The sequence below is a fragment of the Ranitomeya variabilis genome, chromosome 2 (assembly GCF_051348905.1).
Source record: "Ranitomeya variabilis isolate aRanVar5 chromosome 2, aRanVar5.hap1, whole genome shotgun sequence".
Classification (NCBI taxonomy): domain Eukaryota; kingdom Metazoa; phylum Chordata; class Amphibia; order Anura; family Dendrobatidae; genus Ranitomeya; species Ranitomeya variabilis.
This window is the reverse complement of record NC_135233.1, coordinates 351,083,493-351,100,337: the sequence shown is the minus strand read 5'-3', so window position 1 is coordinate 351,100,337 and position 16,845 is coordinate 351,083,493. Positions and strand designations below refer to the sequence as shown.

General features: G+C 44.0%; 1 protein-coding gene across 3 annotated transcripts in view; it reads left to right on the top strand.

Annotated features, from left to right (window-relative positions):
- Nucleotides 1-3,717: 3,717 nt before the first annotated feature.
- SPTBN4 (spectrin beta, non-erythrocytic 4) overlaps nt 3,718-16,845 on the top strand; it is a 103,360-nt gene continuing 90,232 nt past the window's right edge. Inside the window, exons 1-3 of one of the 3 annotated variants that reach the window (XM_077285568.1) lie at nt 3,718-3,922; nt 9,093-9,205; nt 9,813-9,965. In XM_077285568.1, the coding sequence (XP_077141683.1) occupies nt 9,818-9,965 (148 nt within the window). In that variant the 5' untranslated portion in view covers nt 3,718-3,922; nt 9,093-9,205; nt 9,813-9,817. Of the gene's footprint in view, nt 3,923-8,929; nt 9,006-9,092; nt 9,206-9,812; nt 9,966-16,845 lie in introns of those variants that run through there. The other 2 variants (XM_077285569.1, XM_077285567.1) reach the window with 2 other exon arrangements.

Genomic DNA, 16,845 nt, shown 5'->3' with positions numbered 1-16,845 from the left:
TCCTGGTACAATGTCTCCCTTTCCTGGTATAATGTCCTCCATCCCGGGCCCTTCCTGGTATAATGTCCTCCTTCCTGGGCCCCTTCCTGGTACAATGTCTCCCTTTCCTGGTATAATGTCCTCCATCCTGGGCCCTTCCTGGTATAATGTCCTCCTTCCTGGGCCCCTTCCTGGTACAATGTCTCTCCTTCCTGGTATAATGTGCCTCATCCTGGGCCGGGGTCCTTCCTGGAATAATGTCCTCCTTCCTGGTACAATGTCTCCCTTTCCTGGTATAATGTCCTCCATCCCGGGCCCCTTCCTGGTATAATGTCCTCCTTCCTGGGCCCCTTCCTGGTACAATGTCTCCCTTTCCTGGTATAATGTCCTCCATCCTGGGCCCCTTCCTGGTATAATGTCCTCCTTCCTGGGCCCCTTCCTGGTACAATGTCTCCCTTTCCTGATATAATGTCCTCCATCCTGGGCCCCTTCCTGGTATAATGTGCCTCATCCTGGGCCGGGCCCCTTCCTGGAATAATGTCCTCCTTCCTGGTACAATGTCCTCCATCCTGGGCCCCTTCCTGGTACAATGTCTCCCTTTCCTGGTATAATGTCCTCCATCCCGGGCCCTTCCTGGTATAATGTCCTCCTTCCTGGGCCCCTTCCTGGTACAATGTCTCCCTTTCCTGGTATAATGTCCTCCATCCTGGGCCCCTTCCTGGTACAATGTCTCCCTTTCCTGGTATAATGTCCTCCATCCCGGGCCCTTCCTGGTATAATGTCCTCCTTCCTGGGCCCCTTCCTGGTACAATGTCTCCCTTTCCTGGTATAATGTCCTCCATCCTGGGCCCTTCCTGGTATAATGTCCTCCTTCCTGGGCCCCTTCCTGGTACAATGTCTCTCCTTCCTGGTATAATGTGCCTCATCCTGGGCCGGGGTCCTTCCTGGAATAATGTCCTCCTTCCTGGTACAATGTCTCCCTTTCCTGGTATAATGTCCTCCATCCCGGGCCCCTTCCTGGTATAATGTCCTCCTTCCTGGGCCCCTTCCTGGTACAATGTCTCCCTTTCCTGGTATAATGTCCTCCATCCTGGGCCCCTTCCTGGTATAATGTCCTCCTTCCTGGGCCCCTTCCTGGTACAATGTCTCCCTTTCCTGATATAATGTCCTCCATCCTGGGCCCCTTCCTGGTATAATGTGCCTCATCCTGGGCCGGGCCCCTTCCTGGAATAATGTCCTCCTTCCTGGTACAATGTCCTCCATCCTGGGCCCCTTCCTGGTACAATGTCTCCCTTTCCTGGTATAATGTCCTCCATCCCGGGCCCTTCCTGGTATAATGTCCTCCTTCCTGGGCCCCTTCCTGGTACAATGTCTCCCTTTCCTGGTATAATGTCCTCCATCCTGGGCCCCTTCCTGGTACAATGTCTCCCTTTCCTGGTATAATGTCCTCCATCCCGGGCCCTTCCTGGTATAATGTCCTCCTTCCTGGGCCCCTTCCTGGTACAATGTCTCCCTTTCCTGGTATAATGTCCTCCATCCTGGGCCCTTCCTGGTATAATGTCCTCCTTCCTGGGCCCCTTCCTGGTACAATGTCTCTCCTTCCTGGTATAATGTGCCTCATCCTGGGCCGGGGTCCTTCCTGGAATAATGTCCTCCTTCCTGGTACAATGTCTCCCTTTCCTGGTATAATGTCCTCCATCCCGGGCCCCTTCCTGGTATAATGTCCTCCTTCCTGGGCCCCTTCCTGGTACAATGTCTCCCTTTCCTGGTATAATGTCCTCCATCCTGGGCCCCTTCCTGGTATAATGTCCTCCTTCCTGGGCCCCTTCCTGGTACAATGTCTCCCTTTCCTGATATAATGTCCTCCATCCTGGGCCCCTTCCAGTATAATGCCCCTCATCTTGGGGCCCCTTCAAGTAATATGTGTCTCCCAATCATTACTCCCCTGCTTTCAGTATAGGAATCGGCTCTGCTTGCCGTTTCGATCGGTCATCATGTGATCAATCATCTTCCTGCTTCTCGGAATGGTAACTGTAAAGCATTGAGAGAAGCGGGAAGAGAAGTTACTCGGCACAAGACCACAAGCATGCAAATCACATGAGTGATCGATGACTGACCAGAGCAAAATCCTAACAGTGAGTTCATTCCACACTAATAGGACACAGGGTGAAATCCCTTTAATAATACTGCAGAATGACACATTGGAGAGAGCTGTCCATTGCCGCACCATACGCGTGCCACTTCTAGCTGATACACGGGGGTGCAGTGTCGGACTCGCACCAATCTGATAGCGATGACCTGTCCGAGAGAGAAATCATCAACTTCATCAGAGCAGAAAACCCCTTTAAAATAAAAGTTGTGTGCGCTGAACCCTAAATTAGTACCAATAAAAATGTGACTTTACCCCCCATAAGAACGGCTCCTCGTAACCTTCCAATGATTGACCACCGCCACATTCACACAGAGCTCAATAGCCCCGGCCCTCGGAAGCAGTGGGGGTGTCAGCAGTCGGACCGCCAAGGATTGGGGATAACTTCCAAACTTCAGAATACCCCTTTAAAACTGTAGTGCTATGTGAAAAGGCTGCTGCTATACTGCCCCCCAGTGGTTACACTGCACAATGTCTCCTATTCACTCCCACCATAGTACTAGGTTTTATGGCCTACATGGGGTCTGCATACATAGGGTGGGCTCACCATACCCAGCAGGTGCAGGCTGTGCTGCACAGACCACATCTGCCTAGAACAGCAGCAACCAGAGCTTTCTCCCAGCTTAATATATATATATATATATATATATATATATATATATATATATATATATATATATATATATATATGTATGTATATATATATATATATATATATATATATATATATATATATATATATATATATATATATAATAATAAAATAGAGATCTGGTGTTACTGCATCTGTAAAGTCCAATTTATCAAACTATAAAACTGTTTTCAGTAACGGCACCTTCTAAAAAAAATAAAACAATCAAAATGTCGTATGTACTCCAACATGGTATCAATAAAAATGACAGTTTGGCAAATCAATTTCCGGGACCCCGGTCCATGTGAGTGCGCGGAGTCCGCTGGGCGGGGTCTTTGGGGCGATGTCACGTGCGTCACATGCTCCAGCCCCTGCGGCGGGCGACCCCAGAAGGTAAGAGGTTCACCAGCCTCCTGCCCAGGGGCCAGGACAGGAGATCCTGGGTAAGGCCGGACATTACGGTTCGTATATGGACCGTCAAATACAGGCGCGTAAAAATGGCAGAAGTTTTTATGTCTGGACAACCCCTTTAAATTTGGGGAAATTCAAGCCCCGCCCCTAAGACACCTTTATGGGCGTGGTCTCATTAACCCCACCCCTCTTGTGTCCTGTATTGCACTGAGAAAATGCCTTCTTTGAAAATCCCTTCTCACAAATGGTCGCAGCACGTACACTACACACGCAGACTGGCGCCTTGCAATCACATCGTTACCGCGGCGTGCTGCAGAAAGGACAGGGGCTGAGACTTCTCAGCGCGCATGCGTAACTCTCTTCTTCCCGGTCACCTGGAGGACTCACTAACAGTCGTTAGTACGCACGCGCAAATCTTCTGGCTCAGCTGTTTCTAGCTCAGCCGCTATCTGATGCGGGATCCGTCTGCTTTCAACTGCGCCGGCGCAACCCTTTAGCTGCCTTCTAAGCGCCCCCTGCAGGAACACATCGGCACTTACTGCGCCTGCGCTGCCCGAACTGGTCCATGAGATGATTTTCTGAAAGGGATTCTGCAGCATCCGCTCCCCGGATCGTTATCTGCAGATGCTCCTGCTGCACACCGGTGTCCGGGGCCGGGTGAGAGGGCCCGGGGCCCAATGACCTCTGCATTACAGCACAGCAGAGGGAGCAGAAGAGAGTGGGTGACATTGTGTGGCCTTATCATGGTGAAGGTAGGACTATGCCCTGCTGGCTGGGGTGCAGCTGTAATGGGGGGTCCGTGGTGAGGTAGGACCGCTGGACTGTCATAGTGCAGGCTATAGTGAGGTGCAAGTTCTAGTGCGGGAGATATGTGGGTGGGTGGGTATATACATATATATACAGTATATATATAATACTGTGTATGTGCAATATATAAATATATATATATGTATTGCATTTACTCATACATACACATATCTATACGGACACACATACCCAGCCAAACACACATATACAGTATATACACATGCACACATACATACACCTATATGTATATACACAGACGAGTATGCACACAAATACATACACACATAGTATTTATATAGACACCCATATACATACATACAATATTTACATAGGCACATATAGAGACATGCAATATATATACACATACATACACATAAATGCACACACATATACACATATTTTATACTTACACATATATACTCATACACACACATATGTCTATACATCCATATACAATATATACACACTTGTGTGTGTGCGTGTGTGTATATACAGTTAGGTCCATATATATTTGGACAGAGACAACATTTTTCTTATTTTGGTTACAGACATTACCACAATGAATTTTAAACAAAGCAATTCAGATGCAGTTGAAGTTCAGACTTTCAGCTTTCATTTGAGGGTATCCACATTAAAATTGGATGAAGGGTTTAGGAGTTTCAGCTCCTTAACATGTGCCACCCTGTTTTTAAAGGGACCAAAAGTAATTGGACAATTGACTCCAAGGCTATTTCATGGACAGGTGTGCGCAATCCCTTCGTTATGTAATTCTCAATTAAGCAGATAAAAGGCCTGGAGTTGATTTGAGGTGTGGTGCTTGCATTTGGAAAGTTTTGCTGTGAAGTAAACATGTGGTCAAAGGAGCTCTCCATGCAGGTGAAACAAGCCATTCTTAAGCTGCGAAAACAGAAAAAACCCATCCGAGAAATTGCTACAATATCAGGAGTGGCAAAATCTACAGTTTGGTACATCCTGAGAAAGAAAGAAAGCACTGGTGAACTCATCAATGCAAAAAGACCTGGGCGCCCACGGAAGACAACAGTGGTGGATGATCGCAGAATAATCTCCATGGTGAGGAGAAACCCCTTCACAACAGCCAACCAAGTGAACAACACTCTCCAGGAGGTCGGCGTATCAATATCCAAATCTACCATAAAGAGAAGACTGCATGAAAGTAACTACAGAGGGTTCACTGCACGGTGCAAGCCACTCATAAGTGTCAAGAATAAAAAGGCTAGACTGGACTTTGCCATAAAACATCTAAAAAAGCCAGCACAGTTCTGGAAGAACATTCTTTGGACAGATGAAACCAAGATCAACCTCTACCAGAATGATGGAAAGAGAAAAGTATGGCGAAGGCGTGGTACAGCTCATGATCCAAAGCATACCACATCATCTGTAAAACACGGCGGAGGCAGTGTGATGGCTTGGGCATGCATGGCTGCCAGTGGCACTGGGTCACTAGTATTTATTGATGATGTGACACAGGACAGAAGCAGCCGAATGAATTCTGAGGTATTCAGAGCCATACTGTGTGCTCAGATCCAGCCAAATGCAGCCAAACTGATTGTCCATCTGTAGTATGAAACGACGACCAATGACCCAAAACATGAAGCCAAAGCAACCCAGGAGTTTATTAAAGCAAAGAAGTGGAATATTATTGAATGGCCAAGTCAGTCACCTGATCTCAACCCAATTGAGCATGCATTTCACTAGTTAAAGACTAAACTTCAGACAGAAAGGCCCACAAACAAACAGCAACTGAAAACCACCGCAGTGAAGGCCTGGCAGAGCATCAAAAAGGAGGAAACACAGCGTCTGGTGATGTCCATGAGTTCAAGACTTCAGGCAGTCATTGCCAACAAAGGGTTTTTAACCAAGTACTACAAATGAACATTTTATTTAAAATTATTTAATCTGTCCAATTACTTTTGGTCCCTTTAAAAACAGGGTGGCACATGTTAAGGAGCTGAAACTCCTAAACCCTTCATCCAATTTTAATGTGGATACCCTCAAATGAAAGCTGAAAGTCTGAACTTCAACTGCATCTGAATTGCTTTGTTTAAAATTCATTGTGGTAATGTCTATAACCAAAATGAGAAAAATGTTGTCTCTGTCCAAATATATATGGACCTAACTGTATATATATACTTACAAAATATAAACACAAATACATACACATCCATGCAAATATACATTCATACATACAATATATACACATATATAGAGTTTTTAGGTATACAATCACATACATACATACATATTTACGTATATATTTATACATACACATCCATAAACATTTACATACATACGGACACATACAGTATTTATACAGTCAAATATATACATATACAGACATACAATATATACATACATACACATGTTTATACTTACATACAAAATATTTATACACACCCATGTACATATATACAAACAATATATACATATAGTTATAAATACATACACACATATATATACTGCACATATTCGCATATGCAGTCACATACAATATTTATATATACACATACAGACACATTTATAAGTGCGCGCGCACACACACACACACACACACACACACACATTTCTAGACCTGCTCTGGTTGCAGTCGCCATCTTGCTGATGTACAATCACAGTACGCGGGCAGATGGTATCTATATGGGCATAATCCCATGCCATTTAATCCATAGGCTTGGCTGAACTGCTGAACTAATCTAGAGGGTTATATAGAAGGTACATGGGATGAGAATAACGTGGCGCGTGCAGAACAATAGACGTGGCACTGTGAATGTGTTATAGTGGGCATACAGGACGATAGTAATGTGCGGCCGCCCCTAGGTAGTTTCTTATCCCTTTTCTGAGAAAGTTGTGGTATAGCCAATGTGGACACTTTGGGTAAGGACAGTCGTCCTGTCGTGGTCTGCAGATCTGGAGTGGAGGAGGTATCAGTGAATAACACATAATAGTGGTCATATGTGTTATCACCCAGCTGTTATCCAGTGCCCTAGGAGATGATTTACCCCTTGTGTGATCGGGGGTCCGATCACTGAGATATAATTAGACTTATATAGTGGAGCGTTCCTTAAAAAATAAATGGAGCAGGGAGGTTTTTCTGTCCTTTTGGGATCTGCTTTCCCAATGCTTCTCTCCTAACCTGGCCATTAGATAGCTGTCATCGCCCACAGCTGTTTCTTCCACCACCCCCCTCCCTTTATATGCATGCATGCTTGGCTGAGCATGCATGTATTCCCAATAGTAAGAGAGAGTACATAGATGACAGTCAGCTGAACCTGCCGATTCTGTTGGATCAGTAGACCATCTACTGTATATGGGGGTCTCCCCCCGACTCTTGCCCCAACAGATTATGTGGATAGGGAGCAGGATTGGGCTATTGGGATTTCAGCGTCCGATCCCTTTGTTTTTCGAGGGAGATAAGCAGCTGCCAGGCACCTCCTCTCTCCCCTCTTGATAAAACATGACGGCTGGCCGACCACTAGTGAAATGATTATGGGGGGATTCAGGTGAGATTGACAGAATAGGAATTGGTTCTACGAACAGTTAGCTCAGGTGTTTCGGCCAGTCACAGACCCCTCTGGTGCAGCTTATCTCCCTTAATGGGTTATTCCCAACATTAAACATTATTACCCATGCAAAAAAACAAAACCTAGTTGATAACTTGTAGATCTGTAAAGGTCCGATCTCTCTCCATACATTCTCTATAGGACTGCCGGAAGCAGACAAGCACCGTACTGAGCCATTGCCAGCAATCTCGTAGAGAATGAATGGAGTAGCAAAACATTCTAGAATTTTTTTGGGTGATCGGTCCCCCTATAATCTGCAGGATATCATGTTTCCTGTGCATTGAGGATAATTTTGTAATGTCGGGAATAACCCTTTAGAATCAAAAATATCCAAAGTGCCTGACCCATCCTTCTGTATCTTACATGCACTTTAAGGTGGAAGGCGTTCTCATTCTGGGAGGCAGAACATTTGTGATGTCCGATTGCAAAAAAAAATCCTTTTAGATAATAGAAAATAAATGAAGCCTTATATGATCTGATATCATTTAATCAACCCCTAGAGAGTCCGTCCAAAATCAGTGGTGGTCCGACTTCATCAATGTTTTGCAAAATAAAAGCAATGCCCCTGGCAGGTGATAACATTCCTATAGTCATTTTGCTTTTTTTCCGTGCTCTCATTTTTCACATGATGCTCAATGTCCTTTGCGGCCACTACAGATGTGCCTGTAGATCTGCAATCCTCCCATATAAACAGGTGCACCTTTACACGACGGCTCCGCTGACGCTGCAGTGTGCCCGCCTGTTTACTGTTCGCTTGCCATATGGGTGGGGGAAAGCTGCAGAGATCAGGACTTTCCAGACGTGATCCTGCAGCATTAATGTAATAGTCTTAATACTTGATACAGACTCCTGTAATTCCTTGGGAATTAAAGTGACCATGTCACGGAGACAGATGCACCAATAAAAGTAAGCTAATGGGTGCGATGGCATCCACCATACTTCCCAACGAGCTCCTGATCGGGGGCATTAAAGGAAAATCTCACTCGCTGCATGTATAACTGCACATCTGTCCTCATTGTTGATGATTTACGCACTGAATGGTGAGCCGGCTGGAAATGACTTCTGCTGGTTTCCTGAATGTCGGGCCAGACGCTTATGATGGTCCTGAAAATTGATTTCCAGTATTGTCTGAGAAATGCCCAATAAGGGTCTTGAACCAAATTCAAAAAGTGCACATTTTGCATATAATAATGTATCAGAAGAGGGGAGCAAGATGGCGCCAATATATACTGGTAATGTCTCATGGGGGGTCTTTACAGCTGGCCAACAGAGTTATCAAAAGATGGTTCTAGGAGAACGAGGGGTTAGACGTTTTCAGATGTAGGAATGGCTAACCAATATTTCCAAGAAAGAAGGATGGGAAGGGAAGGAGAAAGTTTGGGAGATGGATGACACTGGGAGGAGGTACAGATCCAGATGGGAAGCTGGAGAAAAGCAGGCATATCCCAAGGTATGGTACGATACTGATGGTGGTGAGCACACATAAAGTTGTCTTATAGTGTTGTTCCCAAAATATCAAGTTATCCCCTCTCCATAGGATTGGAAATGATTTGCTTATTATTGTGGATCCCTCCTCTCCATACAAGACTGAGCTCTGAAGACCCCCGTTCTTGGAGTGCCAGAACAACATTCTTGGGGTCCCAGCAATCAGTAAGTTATTCCCTCTACTGAGGATAACTTGTTTTGTTTTTTTAAATAACCCTTTAAACACATGGTAAACAAGGCAAACAATCGTAGAGTGGCTATTAGGGCAGCTGACAAAATTTAGAGGGAGGTTTAGCTGTGTGCTTAAGTCTATTTGTAGCAAAAAAAAAAAAAAAACTAAATTGTCCGTGTGGCGGAGATTGATTAAAGAGAAGTAGCTATGACCACCTCATCCTCACCGAGGACCCATGGACACTGGTACGAGCTTCCTCACCACCATACCTGGCACAGATTGGGTGGAAGGCTTGTCCATGAGGATGCTTCCCGATGTGTGGTGGGTGGCATATCCTGGGTGGCCATAGCTTTGAAAAGTAGGAGCCAAATTAGAGGCAACCTGGAGAGAATGACAGATGTGACAGGTGATTGGGATATTGCCTGGCAGCGCCAATACACATATACAATTCTTGGGCCGATTGTGGGCCTGTCTCTATTTCTGTCATTTATCCACTTCTTGAACCCAAAAAATTAGACATTGACAGTGTATCTAATCAATATACCATTATTTTCAATGCCGGACATTGTTATACCTATTTTGTTTCCATTTTTCTGGTAGTTGTGATGGCAAATGTGGGCCCAGAACTTGATAACATGGAGGTGCAGACTCCCCCAAATAACAACAATCGCTGGGATCAGACTGAGCGTCCGTGGGATGAACCCGCAGCTTCTGGCAAACTGTTTGAGTGCTCCAGGATCAAAGCTTTGGCCGGTAAGAGTGATGATATCTGCTGCACAATGGCAGCAAATTTTGAACCTTTCTTGGAAAGCCATAATTCATGGTGGAATGCAGGAGATAAAATATTGTAGAATTTTATACCTCCTCTCTTACACCATTGCCCCTATCCATAAGCTTTATTAGGGTGTCACGGGGATACTGTGACACAGAGGGGTCAGAAGATCTTGGCGTCTGGTTTAACAAACTCCTCCATTTATTAGAACTGCTTCACCAGACTATTAAACAGTGCAGTTTTTTTTTTTGCTCTGTCATGGCAAGTGTTAATCAGTTCAGTTGATTTCCTGGAGCTCTCCATCCTGAATTGCCTCAGCTGTTCTGTGTTGGCCACTCACCTCTGGTATATATGCTCCTCGCTGGCAGTTGGGATTTGCCAGTGATAGTTCTACTTCCTGGTTTGGTGTTGAAACAGAAACTTTAGTGGTTGGAGTTGGCGGTTGAAGAGTTTTTCTGGAGATTGCTGTGTGGAGTTGGTTTTTGTGTTTATCCTTATCCTCTCACTATCGGTTTCCCCTTCCTATACCTCCCCTGTTTCCAACTCTGTTGTGTTTCGAGTGTATTTGTATGATTAACGTTTTCTTTTATCCCTGTCTGTTTACCCCTGTCTGTCTGGTTAGTGTTTTCCTATACACTTTGGCCCTCTCATCTCTCTTGATGGGGGAGAGATCAGATAAGAGTTGGAGCATAGCTAGTCTATACTATCCAGGGTAATCCAGTCGACAGGAATAAACTAGGGCGGCCCAAGATTGATGAAACAGGTAGGTGCCTACAGTCCCTTGGCACTATGTGACACTGGGCCAACCATTTTGGATCAATTATGGATTCTGTGACTGCTCCGGCAGCGCAGGTACAACAACTCAGAAGACTTGCGCTTCATGACTTTACAGCTCCCATGGACTCCAGACTTAGGACCCGTGGCTCCCTGACAACCCATGGTGGAACCCAAGATCGCTTTGCTGCATAGGTTCTCTGGGGGTTGGGATAAGTTTGTGGTTATCAGGGAGATCTGCAAACTTTATTTTAGATTGCGTCCTCATTCCTTGGGTACCGAAGAGCAGTGGGTGGGGATCGCAATATTTCTTTTCCAGAATGGCCCTCTGGCCTGGGCATTTTCTCTCCCGTCTAATTCCCAGTCGCCTCGGTTGAGGAATTTTTTCTGTCTCTGGGTCTTATCTGTGACGTCCCTGATCGTGTTTCTCTGAGTCCAATCTACGACAGCTGCAGCAGGGACCCCAGCCAGCGGATGATTATTGCTCCGAGTTCTGTAGGTGGTCTACAGATACTAGGTGGAATGACCCCGCGCTTCATTCATAGTCCGTTCTGTCAGGGGCTTTCTTAGAGCATAAAGGATTCCTTTGCGCTGTATGAGACCTTGGTTTCCCTGGAGGCGACCTTGTCTCTAGCTATCCAAGTGGACCGCCGTCTATGTCAGATACATAAAGAAACACTATAATTTTAGGGGGCTCAGGGGTCAATGGAACATGGGCCGAGGAACCCATGCAGTTGGGGGGAGGGACAATTCGTTTTAGCTGTCCTCTTGTAGTTTGGTACAAAGAGGGAGTATGTTTTTTCTGTGGTAAGAAGGGTAATTTTATTGGTACTTGTCCATCTATATGTAATCACAAAGAGCGGTTTAATTTGATTGACGCTTGGTTCGTCCAGGATCAGGGTCTCAATCTTTACAAAATGTCTAGAGGTATTTTACTCAGGTTATTCGCTGGAAATGTCTGCAGGTGGGGGCCATACACTTGGAATCAATCGATTGTTACGTGATCCTGTGAGCCTTGGATTACCTTCGCTGGTGTTGCACAATCCTGTGGTGGACTGGCAGAGTCGGGAGATAGGTGGAGCGAGTATTGTCAAAGACACTGCTTGGGAACCCTTTTAGCCAGGGTTGATACCTGGTCTCTGACAGAATACCTATCTGATTTTGAGGATGTGCTCTTGGAAAGGTGGTGTCAGGAACTTCCTCCTCATTGTCCTTATAATTGCGCCATTAATTTAATTTCTTTGGCCAAATTGCCTAAGAGCAAGTTGTATAATATTTCAGCTCCAGGGAAGCTGGTTATTAAGGACTATATCTCATAAATTCATAAATTCTGTCCAATTGTCATATTAGACCTTCCTTGTTTCTCATTGCAGCAGGGTTTTTCTTTGTTAAGAAAAAAGATGAGGGGTTACGCCCCAGCCTAGATTTCCCTAAACTAAATCGGATCATGATTCGGGATCTTTATCCTCTCCCTCTCAATCCTGACCTCTTTAACCAGATCGTCGGAACTAAGTTGTTTTCTACTGGACCTCAGGGGCACTTATAATCTCATCCGTATAAGGGAGGGAGATGAGTAGAAGAATGCTTTTAATACACCAGAGGGACACTATGAAAACCACCTTATGCCATTTGGGTTGACTAAAGCTCCCACTGTTTTTCAGCACTTTGTAAATGACATTTTTTGTTGTCTGGCGGGTAGATTTGTATTAGTCTATCTGAACGACATATTGATTTATTTGCCGGACCTCGAGTCACATCAGGTACATGTCAGGCAGGTCTTACAAATACTCAGGGACAATAAATTATATGTCAAACTAGAGAAATGTATGTTTTCGGTTTACGAGATCCTTTTTCTGGGATATTTCTTATCGTCCACCGGTTTTCACATGGATCCGGCAAAAGTCCAGGTGGTACTGGATTGCGATCGTCCTGAAGACTTAAAAGCTTTACAAAGGTTTTTAGGATTCACCAGTTATTACCGTAACTTCATCAAGATCTTTTCGGTAGTGATCAAGCCACTGACAGATATCACCAGGAAAGGGACAGGCTCTAAAGAGTCTAGTCTGGCCAGTGAGGCATTTGATACTTTAAAGAGATGTTTTGCTTTTGTGCCAATTCTTTTATAGCCTGACGTCATTGTAGAGGTTGACGCATCAGAGGTGGGGGTTGGGGCTGCATTGTCGCAGGGTTCGTCTCCAAGTAAATGGCATCCATGTGCATACTTCTCCAAGAAACTGTCATCCGCCAAACTATGACATTGCTAATCGGGAACATTTGGCAATAAAGTGGGCCTTTAAGGAGCAGTGTCAGTTTTTGGATGGGGCAGTTCATCTGGTCATGGTAATCACCGATCATAAAAACATTTTGCATTAGGAATCTGTCAAACGTCTGACACATAGATAGACAAGATTGTCATTGTTTTTTACCAGTTTCAACTTTTTTTGTGATTTATAGGCCAGGGTATAAGAAAGTTAAGGAAGATGCTTTATCTTGTATGTTTTCCGGAGGCAAGGAAGTAATTGTAATCCGGTTCCTATATTACAGAAAGGTATAGTTATTGCTACTATATGTTATGATCTGGAGAAGGAGGTCGTAGAGGCTGTTTGTCCTTCAGGTAAACTTCGTCCCTGTGAAACCTCCATCTTAAAATTTTGAGTGAGCATCATGATTCGGTCCTGACTGGACATCCTGGTAGTAAAGTCACCACAGATCTTCTTACTCGTAGTTTTTGGTGGTCTAAAATTCACCAAGTTGTTCGGGAATATGTAGCTGCCTGCAGTACTTGTGTGAGTTCTAAGACCCCACATACTTGTCCGTCCGGGGTCTTCAACCTTTGGCAATTCCCTGTAGACCATGGACTCATTTGTAGATTTCATCACTGATCTACCCGTATCAGCAGGGAACATTGTAATATTGGTGGTGGGTGGATAGATTCAGCAAGATCGCTCATTTCATTGTGCTACCTGCTTTACCAAATTCCAAGATTTGGGCACAAATTTTTATTAAAGAAATCGTGAAATTACATGGGATTCCATATTATATTGTTTTAGACTGGGGGTTCAATTTATTTCCAAATTTTGGAAAGCATTTTGTGCTCGGTTAGGGATTTCAATCTTTCATTTTCATCTGCCTTTCATCCACAGTCGAATGGTCAAAGTAAACTAGTGAACCAGAATCTTGAAACATATCACAGGTGTTTTGTGTTTCAGAATCAGGAGAATCTTATTTATAGCTGAGTTCGCTCTGAATAACCGTTATCATAAATCTACTGGCAAGTCCCCGTTCTTCGGTCATACAGTTTTCATCCACAATTCTGCTCCTTCAATAGGAATCTTTCTTCATGAGTTTTACCCAAGGAGGAACGGTTTTCTTCATCCATTACATTAGTGTGGCTTGTGTTTTTAATAATTTGAAAAAGATAGGGTCCAAATATAGCTTATCGGAATTGCTTGGTGGTTCCGAACCTGTGTGTTTTGGTGATTTGGTGTGGTTGTCCTCGTAGAACATTAAGTTGAAGGTTCCTTCTTGGAAACTGGGACCCAAGTTAATCGGCCCCTATAAGATATAAATAATTTGCTTCCTCTGAACCATCTCTACCACCACTTTCCCCAGTCATTGCTGATTGGAATCTGGAATCTTGAAGATTATCGATTCTCGCTTGTTATGCCAGTGTCTTCAATATTTGATTCATTGGGTTACTTTCCTGAGGAGAGAATGTGGCTACCAGCGTCTAACGTCCATGCGATCAGATTGGTCCATTGTTTTCACGCTGCACATCCAGATAAACCTGGTATGAGTTTCCGGAGGTACCTCTTGGGAGGAGGAGTACTGTTGGGGATACTGCGACAGAGAGGGGCCGGGACATTGCTGCATCTGGTTACACAAACTCCTGCACTTATTAAAACTGTTTCACGATCCTGTTAAACAGTGCAGGATTTCCTTGCTTTGTCATGGCAAGAGTTGATTAGTTCAGTTGATCTCCTGGAGGTCTCCATTCTGAACTGTCGTAGCTGTTCTGTGTTGGCCACTCCCTTCTGGTATACAGTTAGGTCCATATATATTTGGACAGAGACAACATTTTTCTCATTTTGGTTATAGACATTACCACAATTTAATTTTAAACAAAACAATTCAGATGCAGTTGAAGTTCAGACTTTTAGCTTTCATTTGAGGGTATCCATATTAAAATTGGATGAAGAGTTTAGGAGTTTCAGCTCTTTAACCTGTGCCACCCTGTTTTTTAAAGGGACCAAAAGTAATTGGACAATTGACTCCAAGGCTATTTCATGGACAGGTGTGGGCAATCCCTTCATTATGTCATTCTCAACTAAGCAGATAAAAGGCCTGGAGTTGATTTGAGGTGTGGTGCTTGCATGTGGAAGGTTTTCCTATGAAGTAAACATGCGGTCAAAAGTGCTCTCCATGAAGGTGAAACAAGCCATTCTTAAGCTGTGAAAACAGAGAAAAAACCCATCCGAGAAATTGCTACAATATTAGGAGTGGCAAAATGTACAGTTTGGTACATCCTGAGAAGGAAAGAAAGCACTGGTGATCTCATCAATGCAAAAAGACCTGGGCGCCCACGGAAGACAACAGTGGTGGGTGATCGCAGAATAATCTCCATGGTGAAGAGAAACCCCTTTACAACAGCCAACCAAGTGACCAACACTCTCCCGGAGGTCGGCGTATCAATATCCAAATCTATCATAAAGAGAAGACTGCATGAAAGTAAATACAGAGGGTTCACTGCACGGTGCAAGCCACTCATAAGTGTCAAGAATAAAAAGGCTAGACTGGACTTTGCTAAAAAACATCTAAAAAAGCCAGCACAGTTCAGGAAGAACATTCTTTGGACAGATGAAACCAAGATCAACCTCTACCAGAATGATGGAAAGAGAAAAGTATGGCGAAGGCTTGGTACAGCTCATGATCCAAAGCATACCACATCATCTGTAAAACACGGCGGAGGCAGTGTGATGGCTTGGGCATGCATGGCTGCCAGTGGCACTGGGTCACTAGGGTTTATTGATGATGTGACACAGGACAGAAGCAGCCAAATGAATTCTGAGGTATTCAGAGCCATACTGTGTGCTCAGATCCAGCCAAATGCAGCAAAACTGATTGGTCGTCGTTTCATACTACAGATGGACAATGACCCAAAACATAAAGCCAAAGCAACCCAGGAGTTTAATAAAGCAAAGAAGTGGAATATTCCTGAATGGCCAAGTCAGTCACCTGATCTCAACCCAATTGAGCATGCATTTCACTTGTTAAAGACTAAACTTCAGACAGAAAGGCCCACAAACAAACAGCAACTGAAAACCACCGCAGTGAAGGCCTGGCAGAGCATCAAAAAGGAGGAAACACAGCGTCTGGTAATGTCCATGAGTTCAAGACTTCAGGCAGTCATTGCCAACAAAGGGTTTTCAACCAAGTACTAGAAATGAACATTTTATTTAAAATTATTGAATCTGTCCAATTACTTTTGGTCCCTTTAAAAACAGGGTGGCACATGTTAAGGAGCTGAAACTCCTAAACCCTTCATCCAATTTTAATGTGGATACCCTCAAATGAAAGCTGAAAGTCTGAACTTCAACTGCATCTGAATTGTTTTGTTTAAAATTCATTGTGGTAATGTCTATAACCAAAATGAGAAAAATGTTGTCTCTGTCCAAATATATATGGACCTAACTGTATATGCTCATCACTGGCACTTGGGAATTGCCAGTGATAGTTCTCCTTCCTGGTTTGCTGTTGAAGGAGAAAGTTCAGTGTTTGGAGTTGGTAGTTGGAGAGTTTTTTTTTTTTTGTTTCAATGAGTTTTATTATGTTTTTAACAATAAACAGATCAGGAATAGTTTACCCACGCAGGGGATGATTACATATTTGTAAAACAATCAACTATGAGATCCTAAAATAAACCAATTTTTTACATATAAAGACAGGACGAAAACAGGGTGGAAGACACAATAGGGATGGGGGTGATGCCAAACCACTTTATGGCATTATGAAAAATTTCAGCAGACATTGACCACTTGAACACATTAGTATGTATCACTGTAAGGAAATATAAGTAAAATTGAATGT